General features: G+C 44.0%; 1 protein-coding gene across 6 annotated transcripts in view; it reads left to right on the forward strand.

Moving 5' to 3' along the window:
* The window catches only part of DUS2 (dihydrouridine synthase 2), a 569,010-nt gene extending 547,522 nt beyond the window's left edge, over positions 1-21,488 (forward strand). For 3 of the 6 annotated variants that reach the window (XM_077288143.1, XM_077288139.1, XM_077288138.1), the window contains 2 exons: positions 16,977-17,126; positions 20,515-21,485. In XM_077288143.1, the coding sequence (XP_077144258.1) occupies positions 16,977-17,126; positions 20,515-20,594 (230 nt within the window). In that variant the 3' untranslated portion in view covers positions 20,595-21,485. Of the gene's footprint in view, positions 1-16,976; positions 17,127-20,514 lie in introns of all 6 variants that reach the window. The other 3 variants (XM_077288142.1, XM_077288141.1, XM_077288137.1) reach the window with 2 other exon arrangements.
* Positions 21,489-22,245: the final 757 nt, after the last annotated feature.

Here is a 22,245-nt window from a genome sequence, read left to right on the forward strand (position 1 = left end):
AAATTCTCGCCCGCCGAGCGCAATTATGATGTGGGTAATCGGGAGCTTTTGGCCATGAAGTGGGCATTTGAGGAGTGGCGTCATTGGCTTGAGGGTGCTAAACATCGTGTGGTGGTCTTGACTGATCACAAGAATCTCATTTACCTTGAGTCTGCCAGGCGTTTGAATCCTAGACAGGCTCGTTGGTCGTTGTTTTTTTCTCGTTTCAATTTCGTGGTTTCATACCTGCCAGGTTCAAAGAATGTGAAGGCAGATGCTCTGTCCAGGAGTTTTGTGCCTGACTCTCCTGGAGACTCTGGGCCTACTGGTATCCTTAAGGATGGGGTAATATTGTCCGCCGTATCCCCAGACTTGCGACGTGCATTGCAGGAGTTTCAGGTGGATAAACCGGATCGTTGTCCACCAGAAAGACTGTTTGTTCCGGATGATTGGACCAGTAGAGTCATCTCCGAGGTCCATTCTTCTGTGTTGGCTGGTCATCCTGGAATATTTGGTACTAGAGACTTGGTGGCCAGGTCTTTTTGGTGGCCTTCCTTGTCTAGGGATGTGCGTACCTTTTGTGCAGTCTTGTGAAGTGTGTGCTCGAGCTAAGCCTTGCTGTTCTCGGGCCAGTGGGTTGTTGTTATCCTTGCCCATCCCAAAGAGGCCTTGGACGCACATTTCCATGGATTTTATTTCTGATCTCCCGGTTTCACAGAAAATGTCCGTTATCTGGGTTGTGTGTGACCGCTTTTCTAAGATGGTTCATTTGGTGCCCTTGCCTAAGTTGCCTTCCTCCTCTGAGTTGGTCCCTTTATTTTTTCAGAACGTGGTTCGTTTGCATGGGATTCCGGAGAATATCGTTTCTGACAGGGGATCCCAGTTTGTGTCTAGATTTTGGCGGACGTTTTGTGCCAAGATGGGCATTGATTTGTCTTTCTCGTCTGCATTCCATCCTCAGACGAATGGCCAGATGGAGCGAACTAATCAGACCTTGGAAACTTATTTGAGGTGTTTTGTTTCTGCTGATCAAGATGACTGGGTTGCTTTTTTGCCACTGGCCGAATTTGCTCTTAATAATCGGGCTAGTTCTGCCACGTTGGTCTCTCCTTTTTTTTGTAATTCGGGGTTTCATCCTCGTTTTTCCTCTGGTCAGGTGGAGTCTTCGGATTGTCCTGGAGTGGACGTGGTGGTGGACAGGCTACATCGGATTTGGAATCAGGTGGTGGACAATTTGAAGTTATCTCAGGAGAAGACTCAGCAGTTTGCTAATCGCCGTCGCCGCGTGGGTCCCCGACTTGTTGGGGATTTGGTGTGGTTGTCTTCTCGTTTTGTCCCTATGAAGGTCTCTTCTCCTAAGTTCAAGCCTCGGTTCATCGGTCCGTATAGGATCTCGGAGATTCTTAACCCTGTATCTTTTCGTTTGGATCTCCCAGCATCGTTTGCTATTCATAATGTGTTCCATCGGTCGTTGTTGCGGAGGTATGAGGTGCCCGTTGTTCCTTCGTTTGAGCCTCCTGCTCCGGTGCTGGTGGAGGGAGAATTGGAGTATGTTGTTGAGAAGATCTTGGATTCTCGTGTTTCCAGACGCAAACTCCAGTATTTGGTTAAGTGGAAGGGTTATGGTCAGGAGGATAATTCCTGGGTGGTCGCCTCCGATGTTCATGCGACTGATTTGGTCCGCGCCTTCCATAGAGCTCACCCTGATCGCCCTGGGGGTTCTCGTGAGGGTTCGGTGACCCCTCCTCAAGGGGGGGGTACTGTTGTGGATTCTGTTTGTGGGCTCCCTCTGGTGGTTACTGCTGGTACTGGGTGACTTTGGTGGGTTGCGGCCTTTGGTTTCCACCTGTCCATCAGAGGCTGGGTGTTTCCTATTTTACCTGGCCTTTCTGTCACTTCCTTGCCGGCTATCAATGTATTCAGATGTGCTCTGTTTGGTTCCTGCCTACCTGCTCCCAGATCTTTCAGGATAAGCTAAGTGCTGATTTTCAGTTGTTTGGTTTTTTGTCCAGCTTGCTTATTATTTCTCTATGCTAGCTGGTAGCTCTAGTGGACTGAGGTTCTCCCCATGTGCCATGAGTTGGCACATGGGTTCTTGTAATCTCAGGATGGTTTTTTTGATTAGGGTTTTTTGCTGACCGCTCAGACCCCTTTTGTATCGTTCTGCTTTCTAGTTTACAGCGGGCCTCAATTTGCTGAACCTATATATATCATCTCTATGTGTGTGCCTTCCTCTCATTTCACCGTCAATACATGTGGGGGGCAACTATACCTTTTGGGGTTCATTCCTCTGGAGGCAAGTGAGGTCTTATTTTCTCTGCAGTACTAGTTAGCTCTTAGGCTGGTGCATGGCATCTAGAACCAACGTAGGCACGCTCCCTGGCTATCTCTAGTTGCGTTTGTCAGGCGTAGGGCAGCGGTCAGCCCAGGTTCCATCACCCTAGAGCTCGTCCGATATTTTGTATTACTTTGCTTGTCCCTTGCTATCCCTAGCCATTGGGATTCATGACAGGTTAGTCTACGGGAAAAGAAAGCACAAGGATGTAGCAGACCCTTCTCTCCAGTTCTTCGGGAGAGAATAGCCCCCAAAGCATTATCAGAAGCATCCACCTCCACAATGAAAGGATGTGTTGGATCTGGGTGTATCAACAGCGGTGCTGATGTGAAACAGATCTTCAGCCGATCTAAAACTTCTTGAGCCTGTGATGACCACTTAAAGGGCTTTTCTGTTGTGAATTCCGCTCTTGGGCTCCCTCCGGTGGTTGTAAGTGGCACTTTTGTGAATTCTGCTCTTGGGCTCCCTCCGGTGGTTTTAAGTGGTACTGCTGCTCCTTGGATTTAGCAGTCAGCAGCTGCTTCCACTGATTGTCTTTCTGGCTCGGCTATTTAACCTGGGTCTATCCTTCAGCCTGTGCCAGTTGTCAATGGTTCCTGCTTGGATTCACATCTCTGCTTGGATTTCCCTGATATTCTGACCTGTTCAGCAAAGATAAGTCCTTGCTTTGTTCTTTTGCAGTTCACTTGTTGTGGACTTAATCGTTCTGCACTTTCTATGTTTTTTCTTGTCCAGCTTGTCAGTATGGATTTATTCAGTTAAGCGGGAAGCTCTGGGAAGCAGATTTACCCTCCCCACCTTTAGTCAGGTGTGGAGATTTTTGTAAACTCTGTGGTGGATTTTTCTAGTTTTTAATACTGACCGCACAGTATTCCGTCCTGTTCGATTTATCTAGCTAGACTGGCCTCCTTTGCTACATCCTGGTTTCATTCTGCGTATGTCATTTCCCTCTCCACTCACAGCCAATATTTGTGGGGGGCTGCCTATCCTTTGGGAATTTTCTCTGAGGCAAGATAGCTTTCCTGTTTCTATCTCTAGGGGTAGTTAGTCCTCCGGCTGTGACGAGGTGTCTAGGGAGTGACAGGAACATCCCACGGCTACTTCTAGTGTTGTGTTAAGCTCAGGAACTGCGGTCAGTACAGGTACCACCTCCTCCAGAGCACATCCCATGTTGCTCCTAAACCACCAGTTCATAACAGTACAACTGGCCAAAAATGAATTAAAGGGAACCTGTCACCACGTTTTTGGAAGATGGGATAAAAATAGCGTTAAATAGGGGCAGAGGTGGGCGTTACATTATTGTGTGTGTTATGCGTTTATTACCCACCTAAGTTGCCGAAATAACTTTGCAAAGTCTCCGTTTTCGCCTGTCAATCAGGCTGGTCAGGTCGCATGGGCGTGGTGTCTTCACCCAGATTTGGCGTAGTTTTCCGTTGGTGGCGTAGTGGTGTGCGCATGCCCAAGGTCCCGAATCCTCTTCCAGGGGATTTAAAATAGCGCGGTGTTCGTTATTGCATTGGTGATCGGTGGGCGCGGCCATCTTCCTTTGGCCGCGCGTGCGCAGAAGCGGCGCTCTGCTGGCCGCGGCTTCAGGAAAATGGCCGCCGCGATGCCGCGCGTGCGCAGATGGATATCGCGGCGGCCATTTTCCTGAAGCCGCGGCCAGCAGAGCGCCGCTTCTGCGCACGCGCGGCCAAAGGAAGATGGCCGCGCCCACCGATCACCAATGCAATAACGAACACCGCGCTATTTTAAATCCCCTGGAAGAGGATTCGGGACCTTGGGCATGCGCACACCACTACGCCACCAACGGAAAACTACGCCAAATCTGGGTGAAGACAACGCCCATCTGACCAGACTAGCCTGATTGACAGGCGAAAACGGAGACTTTGCAAAGTTATTTCGGCAACTTAGGTGGGTAATAAACGCATAACACACACACTAATGTAACGCCCACCTCTGCCCCTATTTAACGCTATTTTTATCCCATCTTCCAAAAACGTGGTGACAGGTTCCCTTTAAATGCATCTCAAAAGAAGGAAAAAATAAGTTCTGAGCCATTTTTTTTTCTGCAGTCTGTTTTGTCTTTTTATTCCTCTTAATCTCTGGGTGGTTCAGGATTTTGGCGCTTGCATGGATGTTCAGGGTTTGTATTCTCGTGTGGATCAACTTGCTGCAAGGGTACAGAGTATCCAAGATTATGTTGTCCAGACTCCGGCTTTAGAGCCTAAAATTCCTACTCCTGATTTGTTTTTTGGGGACAGATCCAAGTTTTTGAACTTTAAAAATAACTGCAAATTGTTTTTTGCTTTGAAACCCCGTTCCTCTGGTGATCCCATTCAGCAGGTTAAAATTGTCATCTCTCTGCTGCGTGGTGACCCTCAGGACTGGGTATTCTCCCTTGAATCAGGGGATCCGGCATTGCTTAATATAGACGCATTTTTTCAAGCGCTCGGATTATTGTATGACGAACCTAATTCTGTGGATCATGCAGAAAAAACCTTGTTGGCCCTATGTCAGGGTCAGGAAGCGGCAGAATTATACTGCCAGAAATTTAGAAAATTATCTGTGCTCACTAAATGGAATGAGGATGCTCTGGCAGCAATTTTCCGAAAAGGTCTTTCTGAAGCCCTTAAAGATGTTATGGTGGGCTTCCCCACGCCTGCTGGTTTGAGCGAATCTATGTCTCTAGCCATTCAGATTGATCGGCGCCTGCGCGAGCGCAAAGTTGTGCACCATATGGCAGTGTCCTCTGAGCGGAGTCCTGAGCCTATGCAATGTGATAGGATTTTGACTAGAGCAGAGCGGCAGGGATTCAGACATTAGAATAGGCTGTGTTTTTACTGTGGTGATTCTGCTCATGTTATTTCTGATTGCCCTAAGCGTACTAAGAGGGTCGCTAGGTCTGTTACCATCAGTACTGTACAGCCTAAATTTCTCTTATCTGTGACCCTGATTTGCTCATTATCGTCCTTTTCTGTCATGGCATTTGTGGATTCAGGCGCTGCCCTGAACTTAATGGACTTGAAATTCGCCAGGCGCTGTGGTTTTTCCTTGCAGCCTTTGCAGAGTCCTATTCCTTTGAGGGGCATTGATGCTACACCGTTGGCCAAGAATAAACCTCAGTATTGGACTCAGCTGACCATGTGCATGGCTCCAGCACATCAGGAAGATTGCCGTTTTCTGGTGTTGCATAACTTGCATGATGTTGTTGTACTGGGTTTTCCATGGTTACAGGAACATAATCCGGTGCTGGATTGGAAATCTATGTCTGTGACTAGTTGGGGTTGTCAAGGGGTTCATGGTGATATTCCTTTGATGTCAATTTCCTCTTCTCCCTCTTCTGAAGTCCCTGAGTTTTTGTCGGATTTCCAGGATGTATTTGATGAGCCCAAGTCCAGTTCCCTTCCTCCACATAGGGACTGTGATTGTGCTATTAACTTGATTCCTGGCTGTAAGTTCCCTAAGGGCCGACTTTTCAATCTGTCTGTGCCAGAGCATGCCGCCTTGCGGAGTTATGTCAAGGAGTCTTTGGAGAAGGGGCATATTCGGCCGTCTTCATCACCATTGGGAGCGGGGTTTTTTTTGTTGCCAAGAAGGATGGCTCCTTGAGACCCTGTATTGATTATCGCCTTCTTAATAAGATCACGGTCAAATTCCAATACCCTTTACCTTTGCTTTCTGATTTGTTTGCTCAGATTAAGGGGGCCAGTTGGTTTACTAAGATTGACCTTCGGGTGGCATATAATCTTGTTCGTATTAAACAGGGTGACGAATGGAAAACGGCATTTAATACGCCCGAAGGCCATTTTGAATACCTTGTGATGCCTTTCGGGCTTTCTAATGCTCCTTCTGTATTTCAGTCCTTCATGCATGATATTTTCCACAATTATCTTGATAAATTCATGATTGTATATTTGGATGATATTTTGATTTTTTCCGATGATTGGGAGTCTCATGTGAAGCAGGTCAGGATGGTATTCCAGATCCTTTGTGATAATGCTTTATTTGTGAAGGGGTCTAAGTGCCTATTTGGAGTTCAGAAGGTCTCTTTTTTGGGTTTTATTTTTTCTCCCTCGTCTATAGAAATGGATCCTGTTAAGGTCCAAGCCATTCATGACTGGATTTAACCCAGATCGGTGAAGAGCCTTCAGAAATTTTTGGGCTTTGCTAATTTTTATCGCCGTTTCATTGCCAACTTTTCCAGTGTGGTTAAACCCCTGACCGATTTGACGAAGAAAGGCGCTGATGTGACGAATTGGTCCTCTGCGGCTGTTGAGGCCTTTCAGGAGCTTAAACGCCAATTTACTTCTGCCCCTGTGTTGCGTCAGCCGGATGTTTCTCTTCCTTTTCAGGTTGAGGTTGATGCTTCTGAGATTGGGGCAGGGGCCGTTTTGTCTCAGAGTAATTCTGATGGTTCTTTGATGAAGCAGTGTGCTTTTTTTTCCAGAAAGTTTTCGCCTGCGGAGCGCAATTATGACGTTGGCAATCGGGAGTTGTTGGCTATGAAGTGGGCATTTGAGGAGTGGCGACATTGGCTTGAGGGAGCCAAGCACCGCGTTGTGGTCTTGACCGATCATAAGAATCTGATTTACCTCGAGTCGGCCAAGCTGCTGAACCCTAGACAGGCTCGATGGTCCCTGTTTTTCTCCCATTTTGATTTTGTGGTCTCGTATCTTCCGGGATCTAAGAATGTTAAGGCTGATGCCCTCTCCAGGAGCTTTTTGCCTGATTCTCCTGGAGTCCTTGAGCCGGTTGACATTCTTAAAGAAGGGGTGATTCTTTCTGCCATCTCCCCTGATTTACGGCGGGTGCTTCAGGAATTTCAGGCTGATAAACCTGACCGCTGTCCTGTGGGGAAGCAGTTTGTTCCTGATAGATGGACTAGTAAGGTAATTTCTGAGGTTCATTGTTCAGTGTTGGCTGGTCATCCTGGGATTTTTGGTACCAGAAATTTGGTTGCTAGGTCCTTTTGGTGGCCTTCCTTGTCGCGGGATGTGCGTTCTTTTGTGCAGTCCTGTGGGACTTGTGCCCGGGCCAAGCCTTGCTGTTCCCGCACTAGTGGGTTGCTTTTGCCTTTGCCGGTCCCTGAGAGGCCCTGGACGCACATTTCCATGGATTTTATTTCGGATCTTCCTGTTTCCCAGAAGATGTCTGTTATCTGGGTGGTTTGTGACCGGTTCTCTAAAATGGTCCATTTGGTACCTTTGCCTAAATTGCCTTCCTCCTCTGATTTGGTTCCATTGTTTTTTCAGCATGTGGTTCGTTTGCATGGCATTCCGGAGAATATTGTGTCTGACAGAGGTTCCCAGTTTGTTTCTAGGTTTTGGCGGGCCTTTTGTGCTAGGATGGGCATTGATTTGTCTTTTTCTTCGGCGTTTCATCCTCAGACAAATGGCCAAACTGAGCGAACTAATCAGACCTTGGAAACCTATTTGAGATGCTTTGTGTCTGCTGATCAGGATGACTGGGTGGCTTTCTTGCCGTTGGCCGAGTTTGCCCTTAATAATCGGGCTAGTTCGGCTACTTTGGTTTCGCCTTTCTTTTGTAATCTTGGTTTTCATCCTCGTTTTTCTTCGGGGCAGGTGGAGCCTTCTGATTGTCCTGGTGTGGATTCTGTCGTGGACAGGTTACAGCAGATTTGGACTCATGTGGTACTCAATTTGACGTTGTCTCAGGAAAAGGCTCAGCGTTTTGCTAACCGCCGTCGGTGTGTTGGTCCCCGACTTCGGGTGGGGGATTTAGTCTGGTTATCTTCTCGTCATGTTCCTATGAAGGTTTCTTCCCCTAAGTTCAAGCCTCGGTTTATTGGTCCTTATAAGATTTCTGAGATTATCAATCCGGTGTCTTTTCATTTAGCCCTTCCAGCCTCTTTTGCCATCCATAATGTTTTCCATAGATCTTTGTTGCGGAGATATGTGGTGCCCGTTGTTCCCTCGGTTGATCCTCCTGCTCCGGTGTTGGTCGAGGGGGAGTTGGAATATGTGGTTGAGAAAATTTTGGATTCTCGTTTTTCGAGGCGGAGGCTTTAGTATCTTGTCAAGTGGAAGGGTTATGGCCAGGAGGATAATTCTTGGGTTGTTGCCTCCGATGTCCATGACGCCGATTTGGTTCGTGCTTTTCACTTGGCTCGTCCTGATCGGCCCGGGGGCTCTGGTGTGGGTTCGGTGTCCCCTCCTCAAGGGGGGGGGTACTGTTGTGAATTCTGCTCTTGGGCTCCCTCCGGTGATTTTAAGTGGTACTGCTGCTCCTTGGATTTAGCAGTCAGCAGCTGCTTCCACTGATTGTCTTTCTGGCTCGGCTATTTAACCTGGGTCTATCCTTCAGCCTGTGCCAGTTGTCAATGGTTCCTGCTTGGATTCACATCTCTGCTTGGATTTCCATGATATTCTGACCTGTTCAGCAAAGATAAGTCCTTGCTTTGTTCTTTTGCAGTTCACTTGTTGTGGACTTAATCGTTCTGCACTTTCTATGTTTTTTCTTGTCCAGCTTGTCAGTATGGATTTATTCAGTTAAGCGGGAAGCTCTGGGAAGCAGATTTACCCTCCACACCTTTAGTCAGGTGTGGAGATTTTTGTAAACTCTGTGGTGGATTTTTCTAGTTTTTAATACTGACCGCACAGTATTCCGTCCTGTTCGATCTATCTAGCTAGACTGGCCTCCTTTGCTACATCCTGGTTTCATTCTGCGTATGTCATTTCCCTCTCCACTCACAGCCAATATTTGTGGGGGGCTGCCTATCCTTTGGGAATTTTCTCTGAGGCAAGATAGCTTTCCTGTTTCTATCTCTAGGGGTAGTTAGTCCTCTGGCTGTGACGAGGTGTCTAGGGAGTGACAGGAACATCCCACGGCTACTTCTAGTGTTGTGTTAAGCTCAGGAACTGCGGTCAGTACAGGTACCACCTCCTCCAGAGCACGTCCCATGTTGCTCCTAAACCACCAGTTCATAACACTTTTCCTTTGTCAAGGAAGTAATGGGACGGACAATATCAGATAAATTTCGAATGAAGCATCTGTAGAAATTTGCAAAACCAAAAAAAGTTGGACCTCCTTAACGTTCTTGGGTGCCGGCCAGTCAAGGATAGCCTGAATCTTACCAGATTCCATGTTCAGCTTCCGGGGAGAGATGATATAACCCAAAAACTGTATCTCAGAACGATGGAACTCGCATTTCTCCGGCTTGATATACAGTTGGTTCTCTTTTAGACGTCTTGAAACAGTTTTGACATGTTCTTCATGTTCCTGTAGAGAGTCAGAAAAGATTAGTATATCGTCCAAATAGATCACCACAAACTGGTCCAACAAATCTCTGAAGATGTCATTAACAAGGTGTTGAAATGCTGCAGGGGCGTTACAAAGCCCGAAGGACATCACAAGAGATTCAAAGTGTCCATACTGGCATCTGAATGCTGTCTTCCACTCATCCCCTGGACGAATACGCACCAAATTATAAGCCCCACGAAGATCCAGCTTAGAGAACACCTTAGCATGGCGGACTCTTTCCAGTAATTCGGAAATCAGAGGCAAAGGGTAACGGTTTCATACGGTTACCTTATTGAGTTCCCGATAGTCAACACAGGGTCTCAGGGTCCCATCCTTCTTCTTTACAAAAAAATGGGTGCCACTGCTGGTGAGGAAGAAGGACGTATGAAGCCTTTGGCCAGATTTTCATCAATATACTCCTTTAAGGCTTGAAGCTCAGGTGCCGCCAAAGGGTATACGTGACCAAAAGGAATATCTGCCCCAGGAAGCAACTCAATGGAACAGTCATAATGCCTGTGTGGAGGAAGCTGATCTGCATTCTTCTTGTCACAGAGGTCAGAGAACTCTTTATATGCTGGAGGTAAAGAAAATACCTGTATATGTGGTTCCGTAGCCGTGGACTCAGGGACAGCTTCTGTTAATGCTGAGTTGCTCCGTGTTGGAAAGATAATCTCCTTTGTCTCCCAGTTGATAATTGGGTTCTGAGAACGCAACCAAGGAATGCCTAAAATCACAGGAAAATGAGGAGAAAAATTAGCAAGAAAGAAAGTTGCTCCTGATGATTAGACTCCAACAAATTTCAAGGGGTACGGTCTCCTGATCCACAGGCCCAGAGATTAAAGGTGACCCATCCACTGTTTCCATGGTAATTGGAGAGGCTCTTTGCTGAATTTTAATACCATGTTCCTTTGCAAATGCGATATCCATGAAATTTCCATTTGCACCAGAGTCAATCATAGCTGAACTGGAAATCCACTGTCCTGAACACAGGATCTTAATAGGGAGAGAACAGTGAGAGTTCTTTTCCTTCAGCTCCTTGGGGGGTGAAGTCATAGAAAGTGAATGGAATACAGCGTTTAAAGGCAGGCTACATTCAGAGATGTCAGATTCATCATCACAGTTGTCATACTCCCCTATTGCTGCTAGCACCTTGTTAGGCCGTCTAGGACACTTAGGACAATTGATCAAGAAGTGGTCAGACTGGCCGCAGTAGAAACATAGACTTTTACGAAGGCGATGCTCCCGGCGCTCATTGATCTCTCGTCTCTGAACGGAATCAATTTGCATTGGCACCTCCTCCACTTCCCGAGATGTTTTACCTGCAGTATCTTTGGAAGGAAGGGAAAAGTTAGAAATACGGTTATATGCAGCAAATTTCTCCTGCCTACGCTCAGTAAGGCGAATGTCTATGCGCACACAATGCTGTATAAATGTCTCTAGTTCTTGTGGTGACTCCGAGCGAGCTAGTTCATCTTTTATAATACTAGACAGACCCCTTTTAAAAATAGGCAATTGTGCATAACTGCCCCAATTGGTATCTGCCGCCAATCTCCTGAATTCAGTGGCATACTCAATAACAGAACGTTTAGCCTGGCGTAAAGACAACAAAGCAGATTCAGCGGTTGCACGGCGATTAGGGTCATCAAACATTAATGCCATAGCGGCCAAGAAATCATCCAAGTCATTTAACCGTGGGTCACGAGACTCAATCATCGGATTCGCGCAGGCGAGCGCTCGTGAGGTCAGTAGCATTATTACACACAATACTTTGGATCTATCAGTAGGAAAACGGTCAGCATGCACATCAAAATATAGCATACATTGATTCACAAAGCCACGAAATTTGTCGCAATCACCATTAAATCTGAATGGGGGCAACTTAGGTGGGCTAGCTGGTGGCGGTTGCCCAGAGGGTAAAGTCACTTGTGCAGCTATTTGCGTGCTTATGTCCTGAAAAGCCCGTCCATACTGGGACTCTATGTCAGCAAGTTTGTTTTCCTGGGCTGCCATGCGATTGCTTAAGTCCTGCAAAGTTTGTCCAAACACTTGTTGATTGTGTTCAAAGCTCCCAAGCTTCTTTTGCAGACCTTCCACATCTTTCTGCAGTGATCTAATTATGGAAAACACCTGCTCTAATCTGCTCTCTGCAGTCATTGTTCCAGCAGTCTCCTTTTTTTATGGCTAGATTATCCTGTAATAATTATAGGGGATAATTCAGGAGACTCTTTGCGTGGAACAAGACAACAGGACACAGTTTTATAAGTGGTAAAGTTTATATTATCACACGGTGATTCAAACAGGTGCAGAGAGAAACTCAAGTCCACAACACTTGGTGCAAATAATAAACGCAGCTTAGCAGTCAATAGGAAACTTCAGAGGTAGATGCAAACAAACAGAAAGTCTGTGAAGCACAGTTATTCTTGAGGAAACTTGACATGAATAGATCCTTGACTTAGTCCAGACACAGATAGATAAGCTTATAAGGCAGTTCAAATCATATCTTAGCTCAACCAGGGAGGCCTGGTTAATAGTCTCAGGTTATTGCAGAGCAGCACAGCTTACATGTCCAGCAAATGCAGATGGAAGTAACACGAGCAGCAGATGAAGGATTACTGAACAATGGTGTATGCAGCAGGAACTCAGAGCAGAGTGGCAGGATCTCCAACACAGGTTCACAGGAGCAGGTGCAAGGCCAGGGAGTAATCAGGAGATGGATGCAAAGCAGAATAATCTAGCACAGACTGAAGGCTGGGGTGGAGTTTTATAGCAGGAAGGCAAGTGCACATGAGACCAAAGACGCCATGTTGGAAAAGGGCAGTAATGCACAAAAGGTAAAAAATGTTCAGAGTCCTGACAGCATCACAGGTCGGATTGGCACCGACTTTCATGACGCCTACATGGTGTCAAAGGTCGGGAAGGGGTTACCAAGCGCCACCCTGTTTTAAAAGGGACCAAAAGTAATTGAACAGATTCAATAATTTTAAATAAAATGTTCATTTTTAGTACTTGGTTGAAAACCTTTTGTTGGCAATGACTGCCTGAAGTCTTGAACTCATGGACATCACCAGATGCTGTGTTTCCTCCTTTTTGATGCTGTACCAGGCCTTCACTGCGGTGGTTTTCAGTTGCTGTTTGTTTGTGGGCCTTTCTGTCTGAAGTTTAGTCTTTAACAAGTGAAATGCATGCTCAATTGGGTTGAGATCAGGTGACTGACTTGGCCATTCAAGAATATTCCACTTCTTTGCTTTAATAAACTCCTGGTTTGCTTTTGCTTTATGTTTTGGGTCATTGTCCATCCGTAGTATGAAACGACGACCAATCAGTTTTGCTGCATTTGGCTGGATTTGAGCACACATTATGGCTCTGAATACCTCAGAATTCATTCTGCTGCTTCTGTCCTGTGTCACATCATCAATAAACACTAGTGACCCAGTGCCACTGGCAGCCATGCATGCCCAAGCCATCACACTGCCTCCGCTGTGTTTTACAGATGATGTGGTATGCTTTGGATCACGAGCTGTACCACGCCTTCGCCATACGTTTCTCTTTCCATCATTTTGGTAGAGGTTGATCTTGGTTTCATCTGTCCAAAGAATGTTATTCCAGAACTGTGCTGGCTTTTTTAGATTTTTTTTTAGCAAAGTCCAGTTTAGCCTTTTTATTCTTGATGCTTAGGAGTGGCTTGCACTGTGCAGTGAACCCTCTGTATTTACTTTCATGAAGTCTTCTCTTTATGGTAGATTTGGATATTGATACGTCTACCTCCTGGAGAGTGTTGTTCACTTGGTTGGCTTTTGTGAAGGGGTTTCTCTTCACCATGGAGATTATTCTGCGATCATCCACCACTGCTGTTTTCCGTGGACTATTATAATATTGTAGCAATTTCTTGGATTGGTTTTTTCTGTTTTCGCAGCTTAAGGATGGCTTGTTTCACCTGCATGGAGAGCTCCTTTAACCACATGTTTACTTCACAGCAAAATCTTCCAAATGCAAGCACCACACCTCAAGTCAACTCCAGGCCTTTTATCTGCTTAATTGAGAATGGCATAACAAAGAGATTGCCCACACCTGTCCATGAAATAGCCTTGGAGTCAATTGTCCAATTACTTTTGGTCCCTTTAAAAACAGGGTGGCACATGTTAAGGAGCTGAAAATCCTAAACCCTTCATCCAATTTTAATGTGGATACCCTCAAATGAAAGCTGAAAGTCTGAACTTCAACTGCATCTGAATTGTTTGTTTAAAATTCATTGTTGTAATGTCTCTAACCAAAATTAGAAAAATGTTGTCTCTGTCCAAATATATATGGACCTAACTGTATATTATTGCCTGCCTTATAGGGAATACATCCCTCTCCTATATATTTGATTTACAAGTGGCTCTAAGGATATATAATAGAGTGCAAGCGGGGGGTGTGGCCTAGCTTCTGCCATGTGAGGAAGCAGGAGCTTGGAGCTCTCCTGTAGCACCCTTTTTTAAGCAACAAAGAAGCGACTTACAGAGACATTTTTGTGGATATTACAACTTTATTTAAAAGCCAATTCTGCAAGCTATCATTTGAGACCAGGATTGGGTCTGTGGCCAGTTTTTGGACTGAGTTGTGGACAGGCCCTTCTCTGTCTGACTGGGTGGTGGAAGGAGCCGCCATCTTGGAGCTGACTACTCCCTTGTGCCTAGGATTTGCTCTGCAGCTCATCGTCTGCGACGCTAGCTTCCCCTGCTTATTGGGGGATGGTACAGAGGGGAGGCTGTTTTGCCCGTATTTCATCAGCGGCAGAGACTGGGATCTGAAGCCTTCCTCATCACAGCACAGCAGCATCAGACTGGGAGCTGCGCTGAAGCTCCCAACCAGTGAAGCTACTCAGAGACAAAGAGCCGTGGATTCAGCCGAGGACAGGAGGAGAGATCGCTCCTCTTACCGTAGCTATCGGTGAGTCTCTCCCTCACAGCTGATCGGTGCTCCTTCCCACGCTGGCTTAAGCGGTGTCTGACAGGGGAATTCCCCTCCGTACAGTGCTGCAGGCAGGAACTGCCAATCATCACCAGCGCCGGACTTCAGGTTTGAAGCAGCCGCTCCTGACCTGCTTCTACAGCGCTGCAGGCAGGAGCTGCCAATCATCACCAGCGCCGGATTCCCGCACAGGACCTGCCGCTTCTGACGTTCTCGCATCACAGCCGGGACACCGCCATCCAACAGCTGACAATCCGGAGCACCGCTGGATGTCTGGATTACGGTGACTGCTCCAGACATCTCCCCATCACAGCTGAGGAGCCGCTTCTGACCACGGCAGCGACACAGGACTTCATCCGGAACATCGCTACAGCACAGTACACAGCAGCGCCAGTGCCCTCCTTGCATTTGGGGGCTCGAGGTAAGCCATCTATCAGGAATCTCCCCTAGACATTGACGAGCAGTAAGAATATAGGAAGGGATCTTCCTTCTCTGAGCAGCGGGAGCCATAACTGTGGAAATAATATTAATCATTTGGGAGCTGCTGTGGAACTTTTATACCGGAGGGGACAGGGAGCAAAGCGGTGGAATTACTAAAGTGGAAGCGGAAGGGAGCAGATTCTGTGGAATAAGTGCTATTTTTACAATTGATAAAGCATATTAAAAGTGGGAGCCAGTGCTGGGATATTACTTGGTATAACTATACTTTTGCAGAGAGAAGGGAGACAAAGCTGTGAGTTATTTTGAGCCTACATCAGCATATTGCTGTGGTGAAGGACAGTGTACTAATTTGCTCCTCCAATCCCACATAGTTTTAAGGAACATTGATACCTGAACTAAGTACCAATAAGCATTAGTGCAATAGCACCATCTGATGGCCGTATGAACATCTTTTAGCAATAACAGGAATCCTTTGGTCAATATCTTCGTTTCCTTTGTTTTTATTTTTTTTTCAGCTCCAATATTTAAAGAGACAGACACTATCATTATTGCACAAAACATCTAGGGAGATCTCACATAAAGGAAATCAGCAAAGAGACTGTAGTATTGTTATAACTGTAATCCCTATTAAATGGAGCAAAGAGTTGGAAAAAAACAGTCTCTAAGTCATATGTGGATATACCTAACCTGTTGAGCCCAATCAAGTTTAGATCCCCCTTAAAAGGGGATGACCATAAGTCAAACAAAATGTCACAATCAAGTAGCATAAGAATGGCTTCCCAAAAAAGTGTGACCGCAATACGATCTAATAACACAAAAACGGATAAGGAGACGAAAGTAAAATCTGCCACCTACGCATCTGTTGGTGCCCCGACTGGGGCACCGGCGATGGATACTTCTGTGTCAGCAAAAAGATCTGCTTCTGAGGAGTCATTGGGACCCGTCGGTAATATTAAAAGGGATCATCCGGATTCGGAGATAGACGCGGTAAAACCAAACCGTAATGAAGAATTTTTTCAAATCATTTCAAAGCTAATAGATGATAAGATGAATGCCGGATTTGAAAAACACAATTCGATTTTTGAGGAAGTATGTAGCGCCTTTACAAAAAAATTCGAAATACTTGATTCTAAATTAGTGGAATTGGAACAGAAAACGGAGTCCCTAACAAACCAAAATATGGCCTTAAAAATGGAGATAAACGACATGAGATCCAAAATAGCGGATATTGAGGATAGGAGTCGTAGGAATAATCTAAAAATAAGGGATATACCAGAGGAGGTGAAACAATCGGATCTTCCAGACTTTATTCAAACTGTGTTCAAGAAAGCTTTGCCCGATATTTCCAATCTGGATCTTTGCATCGACAGGGCCCATAGACTACCTAGGCCAAAGGGTATACCAGAGGAGAAACCTAGGGACACCATTTTGCGCTTACATTTCTATGGGACTAAGGAAAAAATTCAAAATTTTATCAAGGATAAGGGATCGTTGCCAAAACCTTACGATGGCTTGAAAGTATTTACGGACCTCTCCAAGCATACCAAATGTCCAATACTCGCGTAGGTCCTTCAAACCGGTGACTGATATTCTCAAGGAGGAGCATATTCAGTACAGGTGGGGTTTCCCCACAAAGCTTATGTTCCATTACAAGGACAAATTTAATATTATTAACTCAGTGGAGGAGCCTTTTTAGAGCTCAAACTTGATATGTTAACTGTTACAGAATGGTTTATATAGAGTAGTCTGATGAACCCATTTTTTCTTTACAGTAGGTTTTTATCAAAAGATGGTCTCTAATCATTGGGGGGTTGGGGAGTTTCATTACACGAACTTTTCCCCCATTGGATCAAAGGTCCCTTTAAGGGACGAAGATCGGTCAATTGAACCGGATTGTTTTTAGTTTAGGTGGTTTTTCTTGTTATTGTTTTTTCTTTTTCTTATACCTGGTTCAATCTAGTTATTCTTAAAGCTTTAAATTTGTTTTAATTTTTTTTTTTTTTTGCAGCATCGTCAGCGGTCTACAACATGCAACTGAAATTTATGTCCTATAACGTCAGGGGTCTCAATAGTCCGTGGAACAGGTGTGCCATCTGGAAGGAGATTAAACATTTACAAGCAGAAATAGTATGCTTACAAGAAATAAAGTTCCGAGAAGGTAATCCCCCCTCATTTACAAATAAAAAATGTTCGCACTGCTTTTCTTCCCTATCAAAAGGGAGAAGGGCAGGTGTGCTCACAATGGTCAGGGACACTGTACCATTTCAACTTTTAGAAGAGGTTAGGGACCCAAATGGCAGATTTCACATTCTGGTGTGCCAAATTAACGCGGTTACATGCACCATTGTAAACATATACGCCCCTAATATGAAACAACTCAGCTTTTTTAATAAGGTTATGAAGAAAATACACAAATATAAAAAAGGAGAACTATACCTCATGGGGGATTTTAACATGGTTCCAGACGCAAAACTTGATTCCAATTCGGCCTCACGCCTCTCCTTAGTTAATCTAGACAAATGGATCATTAATAATGAGCTGTTTGACACCTTCAGATGTCTGAACGCTGCCTCGAGGGAGTTTTCCTGTCTCTCATTGGTACATAAAACTAAGTCCAGGATAGATCTGTTTCTCACAGAAATATTTAATATAACTAAAGTAAAAAAAGCAGTATTATGGACAGGTCAATTTCTGATCACTCTCTTATCATGACTGAAGTCTTGATTGGACCTTATCTGAAAAATTCTGCTTTGTGGAAGTGCAATAGCTATCTGTTGAACGTTCCAGATTACAGAGAAGAAATCAAAACCTCATTACAAAATTATTTCAAGGAAAATATAAACGGTGAGACTCACCCATTTATCATTTGGAACGCCCACAAAGCAGTAATTAGGGGAAAATTAATACAAATTTCGGTCAGACATAACGCAAAAAAAAGAGAAAACATTAAGAGTATTCAGGAAAAAATTCGTGAAAAAGAGAATAGTCTTAATACTTCAAATAGTGATACACAAAGCGTTCATAAAGACATCGTAGTTTTGAGACAATTGTTGAATAAAGCCATCATGGAAGATTATGAAAAAATCATAAAGGCATCCAAATTTAGGAACTATTCCGAGACTATCAAACCAACGAAATTTGTTAGCTAAACTTAAAGGTGACAGGATAAACAAAAGAATCAAAAAGGTGAGGGATAGTTCGGGAGACATGATTCACCATCCTACAGACATAGCGGAGGAATTTATGAAATTTTACCGCAATTTGTATAATTTAAAGGACGATACCTTAACACCTAGTCCAGATCCTAAGGAAATTGAGTTATTTCTTAGTAAATTACATCTTTCAACAGTTGAACCCTCGGATTTAAGCGACTTGACAGCGACCATCACTGTTCCCGAAGTGACAGAAACAATAAACTCCCTTAAACTACAAAAATCTCCAGGTCCAGATGGGTTTGTCAACGAATAGTATAGGATTTTCTCAGAAGTTTTAGCCCCCCATATGACTAATATTTTTAATATAGCTGCAACCTCCGGGACTTTTCCCAGAGAAATGTTGGAGGCAACCTTGATAATGATCCCAAAATCACAGGGCAGCATTGAGGAAATTAAAAATTATAGGCCTATTTCACTGATAAACACTGAGGTTAAAGTTTACTCGAAAATTTTGGCCAATAGACTAAAAAGGATTTTACCAAAAATAATAAAACACGATCAGTCAGGGTTCATTGAGGGGAGGCAGACTTCTGATGCCACTAGGAGGTTAATTAACATTCTTAGTAAGATCAACGCCAATGGTATCCCATCGGTCTTGCTGGCGCTTGACGCCGAAAAGGCGTTTGATAGGATAAATTGGACTTACCTCCGAATGGTGATGGAGAAATTTGGTTTCGATCAGGGATGGCTGACATCGGTATTTGCACTTTACTCAGTTCCCAGTGCAAAAATACATATTAATAACAACCTATCAAGTTCCTTCCCATTAAATAATGGTACTAGACAGGGTTGCCCGTTATCCCCTCTTTTGTTTGCCCTTGCAATTGAACCTTTGGCAGAAATGATTAGGACAAATAAGAATATTCAAGGGGTGGACTTTGGCTATAACCAGTATAAAATTTCCCTTTTTGCAGATGATATGTTGCTAACCCTCACGGACCCCTACCACTCCATCAAAAATCTTTTGGAAGTACTAGAGGAATTTTCTAAAGTTTCTCTATTTAAAATAAATAATACTAAATCAAAAATTCTTAAACTCAACTTACAGGAAGAAACCGTTAACCTTATAAAACAAACCGTAGACTTTACCTGGGAGCAGGAACAGATTTCATACTTGGGAATCACATTTACAAAAAGGGTTGGTGAGTTATCCAAAACTAATGGGGAAAACATTCTTTCGGTAATCAATAAAGATTTTCAAAAATGGGGCAAAGCTGGGTTATCACTGATGGGTAGGGTATTAGCAGTAAAGACTATGATTCTTCCAAAAATTTTATACATCTTCAGAGCCTTGCCTTTAAGGTTTCCTTTGGAGTTTTTTAAAAATTCTCAGAAAAAAAATTATATCTTTCATCTGGAATGGGAAAAAAAAACAGAATTACTAGGGACATCCTGTATAAAAGCAAAATTAATGGTGGGTTGGGTCTCCCGAATATATCAGCTTACTATAATACAAACTTAATAAAACATAGTCAGGAATGGTTAACAAATAAGGGAAAACAGGTATGGTTTGAAATGGAATCGTCTTTGAACAAATCGGACTCGTTGGGAAATATTCTCTTTAAACATACTCTAAATCTAAACAGGTACAAACTTAACCACCCGATTATTTCAGCAATTCTCCAAGCATGGGATAAAATAGCTAAAATTCCTGGAAAGAAAAACAAAAAGACAATTGGGGAATCTCTACCAATCTCTTTAATTGCATCCTTCTTCGGGCAACAAATTCCATCATTGTGGGAACAGAAAGGAGTTAAAAAACTAGGAGATCTGCTGGTAAATAATAAGCTACAAAGCTTCTCAGAAATTAAGCAAAAATTCAATATTCCATCCTCAGAGTTCATTCAGTATAACATAATCAAAGAATTCCTCCAGACTTACATATCCAAGGTCACCCCCAAATCTGAATTAATCTATTTACTGTTCAGAAATCATGAACATAAAATTTTTGGGAGTACCAAGTTCCTTTACAGCAATTTTAACAAAGATTGTACATTTAAAAAGAATAAATATATGAAAAAATGGGGGAAAACATTAGGCCTGCATATAGATGAGGATCAGTGGGAGGAGGCACTAAGACACACTTATGCTTCTAACATTTCCTTACAGCTTCACGAGACATTCTATAAGATCCTTACAAGATTGTACCTTACTCCAGATAGAATTTCACACTTTGGTGGTGATTCTTCACCATTGTGTTGGAGGGACTGTGGAAACAGGGGAGATATGCTCCACATTTTTTGGTCATGCCCAAAACTAACCAACCTCTGGAAGCAGACATCTGAATATATAGGTAATCTGCTTAATGAGGACTTTGTACTTACTCCCCAGACGGCTCTCCTTTCGGTGGACACCGGAAAATTACATGGTTCAACGAGGTTTGTGATTATTCACATCTTGTTGTTGATTAAAAATAAAATTGAAGCAATGTGGAAAAGTTCAGAGACTCCGAGATTCCCTGACGTTGTGGACAATCTTAGCCTTCATAACTCTTTAGATCTTAAATTTGCTATAGTTAATGGATGTTTACATAAATACGAAAGAAAATGGAATAAGTGGAACATCAAATTCCAAAACCAATAATCTATTCAGCAGATATGGTTGTTGTTGACGATGTAACTAAGAAGTGTAATAAAATATAATAGTCAATTGTATTTTTTAGGGCATTCTTTTGACCTATCCAGGTCAATGGCCCAAAAAGCATGATTATTGTTTATACATTTGTTTTGTTTAGTTTTTTTTCTTTCCTTATGTTTGTTTGTTTTTATTTTTGCTGTGCTTTTATTTTTGCTACAATTACCCTGTACCCCCTCTTTCCCATTTTTCCCCTTTCCCTTCCTTACCTTTCCCAGCTTTTCCTCTATATAGCTGATGTATAACAACACTATAAAAGTAGTTTTATTGTTTGTAAAATTTTGTTAATAAAAATTTGTTAATAAATATATTTTGAAAAAAAAAATAAGAGTGCAAGCGCTGTGTAATTACTGTACATCTTGTATGGTGGTTTTCCCTGCTTGGAATGCAGTTACCTTGGATATTATAGTGTTTTTTCTTTTTTTATTGTGTTTAAATAAAAGATATTTTTAACTCGGCACTACACTGTAGTTTCTCTTTGTGGTCTAGGTTACCAATAGAGGTGTTTATATTCACCCATACATTGACATTAGCCATAGGTAAGTGTTCACACTGGGCAGTTAGGTCAGGGACCCATCAGATTCATGAGATTACCTTGACGATGGTTGATGGGCTCACACTATTTAGCCAAATTTTGTGCTAAACATCTCGTGTATTTTTCCTAAATTTCAAAAGCCATTTTGCTATTCTCACTTCATATATTTCACATTGAGATGCTTTAAAATGATTGACAGGGCCGTATTTGCCACTAGGCACTGGAGGGCACATGCCTAGGGTGCTGGGCTGCAGGGTACGGCACCAAGACAGGGAAGAATATATATTTTTTTTCTTAGCCTCCCCTCCCTCCGTTAGACAATCCAGGAAATCTGCTTTCTTTTCGTGGGGGGAGGGGCGTGCACCTCCATATTCACCTCGATGCAGGGAGCTGACTTACCCAGAAAGTAGTGGCGTCCCAAATTTCAGGGTCAGAGAGGTCCCTGCATCCAAGGTGCTTCAGCATCTGTGCAAGCGAGGAGGATGAGCTCGTCTCTCACTGCAGACATCACAGCAGAGGAGGAGGAAGACAACATGGGAGAAGGACACAGGAGCAGGTGAGCGCTCATAGAGCTGAAGATGGGGGGAGGCTGGTGAGAGGGGAGCTGCTGCTGTATACTGGTGAGAGGAGGCTGGTGACAGGGGAGGCTGCTGCTGTATACTGTGAGAGCAGGCTGGTGACAGGGGAGGCTGTTGCTGTATACTGGTGAGAGGAGGCTGGTGACGGGAGGCTGCTGCTATATGCTCGTGAGTGGAGGCTGGTGACGGGGGAGGGTGTGCAGTATACAGGTGAGAGGAGGCTGGTGACGGGGAGGCTGTGCTGTATACTGGAGATGGGAGGCTGCTGCTGTATACTGATGAACAGGGGAGGCTGCTGCTGTATACTGGTGAACA

This window comes from Ranitomeya variabilis, chromosome 2 (assembly GCF_051348905.1).
Source record: "Ranitomeya variabilis isolate aRanVar5 chromosome 2, aRanVar5.hap1, whole genome shotgun sequence".
NCBI lineage: Eukaryota > Metazoa > Chordata > Amphibia > Anura > Dendrobatidae > Ranitomeya > Ranitomeya variabilis.